This window comes from Labrus mixtus, chromosome 2, assembly GCF_963584025.1.
Source record: "Labrus mixtus chromosome 2, fLabMix1.1, whole genome shotgun sequence".
In the NCBI taxonomy this organism is placed as follows: domain Eukaryota; kingdom Metazoa; phylum Chordata; class Actinopteri; order Labriformes; family Labridae; genus Labrus; species Labrus mixtus.
Window position 1 is genome coordinate 14,305,671 of NC_083613.1, and position 7,042 is coordinate 14,312,712.

At 42.7% G+C, this 7,042-nt stretch overlaps 1 protein-coding gene across 1 annotated transcript in view; it reads left to right on the forward strand.

Annotated features, from left to right (window-relative positions):
• Positions 1–7,042, forward strand: part of helz (helicase with zinc finger) — a 61,327-nt gene that overhangs the window by 39,887 nt on the left and 14,398 nt on the right. The window contains exons 20-24 of the mRNA XM_061064261.1: positions 1,486–1,631; positions 3,660–3,807; positions 5,102–5,285; positions 6,571–6,799; positions 6,972–7,042. The exon at positions 6,972–7,042 is cut by the window's right edge and continues 254 nt beyond it. Of these exons, the coding sequence (XP_060920244.1) occupies positions 1,486–1,631; positions 3,660–3,807; positions 5,102–5,285; positions 6,571–6,799; positions 6,972–7,042 (778 nt within the window). The remainder of the gene's footprint in view (positions 1–1,485; positions 1,632–3,659; positions 3,808–5,101; positions 5,286–6,570; positions 6,800–6,971) is intronic.

Here is a 7,042-nt window from a genome sequence, read left to right on the forward strand (position 1 = left end):
AGAACAGACAGGAGCGATGTACAGCCTCACTTCTGGACACCACTTGAGCCACAGATAACACAAATATAAACCCCCAATCAGTCAGGCTTTCGAAGCCAACACAAGGAGTGAAATCCTTCTTTTCTCCTCTCCTGGTTTGAGACGGTGCAAAGGATTACTGAGAGGGAGGAAGTGGCTGAAAAAGAGGCAGGAGTCCACAGTGCAATAGTTGCTTTAATGACTTTCTTGCTATTTTTCCTTTTGAGTGAGGATAAGAACGGTGTCCACCTGTGCATCAGAGACTCTTTTATTAGTCGCTCTGAGAGAGGGTGTTGATCCTATTCTTCTTCCTCTCACTCTCTCCATCCTTCACCACCGTCCATCTAACAGTGAACGGTCAATGAAGGCTAAAGCCTCTATTGATTGTTTGCTTTCTCATCGACTGTGTGGGGCTTCTTCAAAGGAAGCTGACCCTATCCCACTGACATGCTTAAATTAACATTCAAACTGAAGATAAACCTCTTATATAAGGCTGAGGTTATTGGGAGAGAGTCACAAAGCTTCTCTGTGCTGTCATAGCAGTGGGGAGTAACTTTAGGTTGCAAAAATAACCCTGGTTATCTGATTACACAGAGCCAAACTAAAACCAGACACTGAAGTTAATATGTCAAGATTTTAAAAACACTTTTAAATAAAGCAATTGAAAGATAGAAAATATATTCACAGTGATGTGAAACACCAAGTGGATGAGAATTGTTCCAAAACGAGGGTGAATGAATATGAACGTGAACGGGCGTGGAATTGGTCAGGCAGGTGCCAAACACCTTGTTTGCGGGAGCTTGCAGTGTAGGTACAAGCAGTAAACGTCCAAACTATGTCCTGCAGTGAGGGTGAGCTTCTGGAGATGATGAGCCCAGGAGGAGGGGCCTCGTATGAATGTTGTGTTGACCTTTAACGTTTTGTTTCTTTGAGCTGCGTGCAAAAATAGTAAAAGCTTTAAAGTCCCTACGTTGAAGATGCAATTTATCGTCATCCTGACATGTGTGATTCAATATTGGAATCACTGGTGTGAAATATCAAAAGTGTTTGGATACGATACAATCTCTGTTAGGTTAATGACAAAAAAAATTAGCCAAAGAAACTGTTAAAATCGCATTAATGCTTTGGCAACGTTTCTGTACCACCAATGTCTCTGTGCAGCAGTTTGTCTGTTTATGATCGTTAAAAAGAAGACATTTCCCATCATTGGGTGCCTATGACTTCTATATTTGTTGCTGTGGTATCAAAACAGATATCCATATTGTTTGATTTTTACTTGTGTCAATTTAAGTTTAATTTCTGGTATTGTGACGACCCTCGAGCCGTTTGACATTGAACTGTCCCCCGTTTGATTTCACGGGGTTGAACAAAAGGAAAAGTACTATGAGAATCATAACCATCTTTGTCCTAATTTGTACATTGCTTCCCCTCTTTCCTCTCTCTCTCTCTGTGTCTCTATGTTTGCAGCTGAGTCCGTTTGTGTACAGTGAGTTTGCTCGGGAGCGTAACCTGCATGTGTCACTGCTGGACCGGCTCTATGAGCACTACCCTCCTGAGTACCCATGTCGCATCCTCCTGTGTGAGAACTACCGCTCCCATGAAGCTATCATCAAGTAGGTGTGAGCCCTCAGCACTGCCTTGTGTGGGTGGAGAGTCTGTACAAAGATGGAGGAAAAGATGACGTGCGAGATAAGAGAGTGGGTGGGAGGGAGGGGTCAGGTGGAAAGGTACTTGGGTGGACCAGAGTGGAAAGTGGAGCTATCAAGGTGGTGCTTCAGCTGACAGTAGCTCCATGATGAGGAGCTGTGTGGGTTAGGATGTTTCGCTTCAGATCCTGGTGAAAGAACAGAAACAAAACAAGGAACTTGGAATAATTAGAAAAGTTTATACACTCAAAAGTTTCCACAGCTGAAAAAAAATGTATACTCAAGGTGTTAACAGTACTTAAGCTCAATCCTGCAAGGTTGATGCCTTTTCAAGTTCCCACCTACTTCACTTTATTATAAATTGAAGTGTAGTCCTTGGACTAATTGCAATGTTTTACAACAGTAGAACTTTTAAGCTCTTATGGTTTAAAGTTTGAGAAAATCCAGGTTCACTAGTGATGTACACATAACACCATTGTTTATTAAAGGGCCTTGTTAAATACTTATTTCTTATTGGCTAATTATACCTAACAATGCTCTGCTATCCCTTGATGGATCATAGTTACTAAGAAGAACCAACCGTTACTAAGAAAAGCTGACGTTTGCTTCTCACAGACCCTGTATGACCACCTAGTGTTTTTTCTGTGCAGAAAAGTGCTGGCTGTGTGCTCAGGAGCACTCACATGAAGCGCTGTACATTGAGAAGAAAGTGCTGCATGTCCATCCTGTCTCTATGACAACAGTCTGTTGACAACGGCCGCTGTATGACAGACTCTGTTACTTTTACTGCATGGTTTTTTGTTTTAAATCGTTTATTTCCTGATCAGACACAGAGTGAGCAGGATGTGGGTACAAGACATGATCTGCAGGCGGCACAATTACAGGGAATATAACACATTTGGAAAGAGCGCCGTTGACGTCAAAAGTGCCTTCCTGAAAGGTTGAAAGATTTTCAACTTGAGCGCTCCGAAAAGCCACACAAAAAAGGCAGAGCATTCAGATAAAAAGATGCGCTTTTCTCTCCAGGCGGCCGTCGCCTGCTGCTGCAAACACTCTCTACTCAAAAAAAGCTAGGTGGACACGTGGCCTAACTGTAACCATATCAATCAGTGGAGAGAAGTCTGGGTAATTTGACATCCGTCTGTTAAAAGGAAAGGAGCCAGGAGAGGATAACAACCGATGGGAGAGGCTAAAAGATGCAAAAACTGAATGCTATGACAGAGAAATGTACAAAACTGAAGATGGCACTTGACATAAACACATACCAGAAGTGCAGTGTACTTCTGCAGTGTGCTGTACTGTTTGAAGACTGGTGAATGGACAGGGAAAAGTAATAACAGCTAGTTAAGAGGCCGTTGCCATGGACGCAGCTCTAACTGTAGATTCTAAATGACTGCATGCATGCAGGCTGGCAAAAGGCTGGAGTTACTATGGTCACGGGGACAATGAGTCACTATAGTTACAGGGAAGCACTGTGTCTGTCACTGAAACATTCTGTCAATATTTATATTTTTTCTACCTTACACTGTGATGTGACAGAATAAATTAAACTCAGGAAATAGATTTCTAGTTTTTGGGCACAACAGAACTAAAATAATTCTGGTAATCCAACACAGAACTGTATTTTTACTGTATTGTCAAAAACTACAGGTCCAGTGGTTTGTAAATAAATTAATTCTTTTAGAAATAAATTCAGGGGAATGGTTTGTGCCATTTGAGCCTCGAATCACATCATGGTGTAAAAAAAATTGACTGCCGCTAAATAGGAGTAGGATGACATTTGAGATTTTAAAACATGTTCATCTACACAGAAATGAGTCTGTAGCGCTGAAATGTCACAGTGTAATGTGTTTGTGGTTACTTTGTATCAAACGCTGCTTTGGCTTTTCGCCGTTTCATTTCACAGATATTTATATCATAAATTAGTTTCATCCGGCCGATCCCTCGTTCTGATTCCCCTTCTCTTACCATCTTTTATTTACTTTTTTTCTTCAGCTACACATCAGAGTTATTTTATGATGGGAAGCTAATGGCGAGTGGGAAGCAGCCCTCCCATAAGGACTTCTACCCGCTGACCTTCTTCACAGCCAGAGGGGAGGACGTACAGGAGAAGAACAGCACTGCCTACTACAACAACGCCGAGGTAAGTGTGCAAAAAGGAGGTAGCCTCTCCGACACCATCACCCTAATCTTTTTAAGGCCAGGAAGATTCAGGGTTCCTGTGGATCCTTAAAAAGTCTTGAATTAGGGTTTTAAATTAATCATTATAACATGTCTTAAAAAGTTTTGTTCTTGAGAGATCTTACATTTTAGAAAGCACTTTTTGATCCAGTAGATGTCGCCCTTGAGCACCAGCATGAAACCAAAACAAACTTCTGTTTGGCCACACCTCTTCCATACTGAAGTCTCTGCTGTCCTGCAGTGACCCACTGCTAACCCCTCTCCCCTTCCGTTCCCACAAAGGAGTTATCAAATGAAATGCACCATAGTTAAGCACCAAGCTGCCTGATTTCAGGCGGCTCTGCAGCACCCTTACTTCCCGAGCCTTCTCTGAAATCACAAGTAGAATGACTATTTAAAAGCACTCAGCAGTGTTCAGTCGCATCATTATACATTCAAGCACTCACTGTATTAATTATCATAATTAAGGATGAAAAGCATGAGCCAATTTAGCAGATTAAACAAGAGCTGCTGTTGACAAACGTGGTGCCTTACTCAAGGACGGTCCCTGCCTCTGATTGGTTCCCCTGAAGCTTCACTTTGATGTGGTCATCGTCTGTGTCGGACCTCTGACCCTTTGCTGACATGTTCCAGCCAATTAAGCTCGATACTTCTTGATTTAGCTCCAGAGCTGTCAGCAGTGCCAGAGAAATTACCAGCTGTCTGTTTAATGTCAAACCATGAACAGCATTGTGTTTGTCAATGAAAACACGGTGAGGAAAAGCATGTGTGTTTGTTCCATGTGAACGTCACTGACGGGCCAAGAAGAGAATAGTTTCAGAACACAGCAGCCATGTTTACACGTGCAGAATGTCTTCAACTCGATGTTCTGTTGCTCGTCTGTTGTTTTTTTTATGGGTAAACTTCCATGCCTGCGGGGTGCTGGTGGCGCAGTGATAAGTGGGCGCGCCCCATGTATGGAGACTATAGTCCTCCAAGCGGGCGGCCCAGGTTCGAATCCGACCTGTGGCTCCTTTCCCGCATATCATTCCCCTCTCAATCTCCCTGATTTCTGACTCTATCCTCTGTCCTATCTCTACAATAAAGGCACAAAACGCTCAAAAATAAATCTTGAAAAAACTGTGTCTCGTTATCCTCTGTTGTCTTTTTAACCGTTTTAAACATTCCTTTTCAGACTGTGTGTTTCCAGGGAAGATCCACATGGGCCTTGAATCCTCTGTTTAATTTGCCTCATGTTGCTCCTCCATCTTTTTCAGGTGTTTGAGATCGTGGAGCGGGTGGAGGAGTTGCGGAAGAAGTGGCCGGTGGCCTGGGGCAAGCTAGACGACGGCAGCATTGGAGTGGTGTCGCCGTACGCTGATCAGGTTTTCCGCATTCGTGCCGAACTCCGAAAGAAGAGGATGCATGAGGTCAGCGTGGAGAGAGTGCTCAACGTCCAAGGTGAGAGAGAGTCTTTACAAACATGCACGGATGGAAAGAGTACACAAAAACGCTACTCATGAGTAAAAGTAATTAGTTACTTTCTACTCCTGCAAATATGAAATCATACTAAAACAAACGCTACCCTGATGTACTAGAATATGAATATATTTAGAGACGGGTGCATCGATTATTAAAGCCTCTTTTAGGAATTTGATGTCGTTTATGAGAATAATTCACCTGATGGGAAATGAAAAAAATAGAAGAAAGCAGCTGCATTCAAAACAGTTTAATTTCAATCCCCACATGTTTCATCACTCCATGAAGCCCATCTCATACGTTTCTGTGTGTAAGATGATGTAAGTCTCATTCTTCAGTAATGTTGTTGCTTTAAATAAGAGCGGTGTCACCCTAAAGACAAAAATCCCTGCTGTCTTCAGCTCGGTTCTCAGCGCTCACACGGCCCCCTCTTGTCACCCAGTCTTAGTACGAGGACGATATGAGTGAGTGTTTCTCCCCTCAGTCCCTCCTCTGCTCCACTGTCAGGCATCTCCCACTTGTATTGTATCCAGCTGCTTTCCACAGGTCATTAACTTCCTCGTTAATAACTGATGAAATGTGTGGACTCTCTCACACACACACACACACACACACACACACACACACATAAGGAAACGTGTTCTCTGGCTAGGCCTTGGACATGATGTTTGTTTATCTGTTCTATCAACAACTCAACGGCAAGTTCATGAATTCACAGACTGGGGCATTAATAATACACCGTTGTTGTGGAATCAATGTGACAAAGCCGTGATGACGGCTGAGCTTAGTTAAGCATTCTGGAAAGGGCTATGAAATACGAAAAAGGAGAACCTTTTTTTATACCAGAATCCCACTGTGATGTCACAAGGAGAGCACATTTGAAACGGAGCATTTTTCTCTGTGTTGTAAGACTTATGCGGACCACAAACAAAGGACTGGATGGGTTTATTTCACATTTTGTGGGTCAGTAGACACTCAGGTTACCCAAATATATGTTCAAAAACACTGTACAAGTGGATTTTTCATAATATGTCCCCTTAAAGATTTGAATGTCATTGTTATAACAACAGCAGCTCTTTGGTAGTAGCAGCATAGAAAAAAAACAGCAACATTGAGAAGAAACACCTTAAACTATGAACACTACATAAATAATAAAAAAAACTCTCAAAGATGACACTCTAATAGCAGACCTTTTGTTTCTTCTCTTAATATGTGTGCTTCTCAGATTTCTTGTTTCCTTCATAATTTAACCCTCTTTTTTTTGCAGGTAAACAGTTCCGCGTGTTGTTCCTCAGCACGGTTCGGACACGGCACACCTGCAAGCACAAACAGACGGCCATCAAACGCAAAGAGCAGCTGGTGGAGGACTCGACAGAAGACCTCGACTACGGGTTCCTCTCCAACTACAAGCTACTCAACACAGCCATCACCAGAGCCCAGTCCCTGGTTGCAGTTGTGGGAGACCCCATAGCACTGTGCTCCGTCGGGCGCTGCAGGTAAATGCGGCTACTTGAGATGACAGCCTTAGAAACTGTAATGCAGCAGAACTTTATGAGAAGAGTTAGTTCAGTAGTTCAGTACCATGAAGCATTCAGTCCTAATCTAGGTGAAATAAAAAAGTAAAACCTCTCTAAATTTGTTGTTTCCCCCCCCTTTTCTCTTTTACAGGAAATTCTGGGAGCACTTTGTCTCCATTTGCCACGAAAACTCAAGTCTCCATGGCATCACCTTTGAGCAGA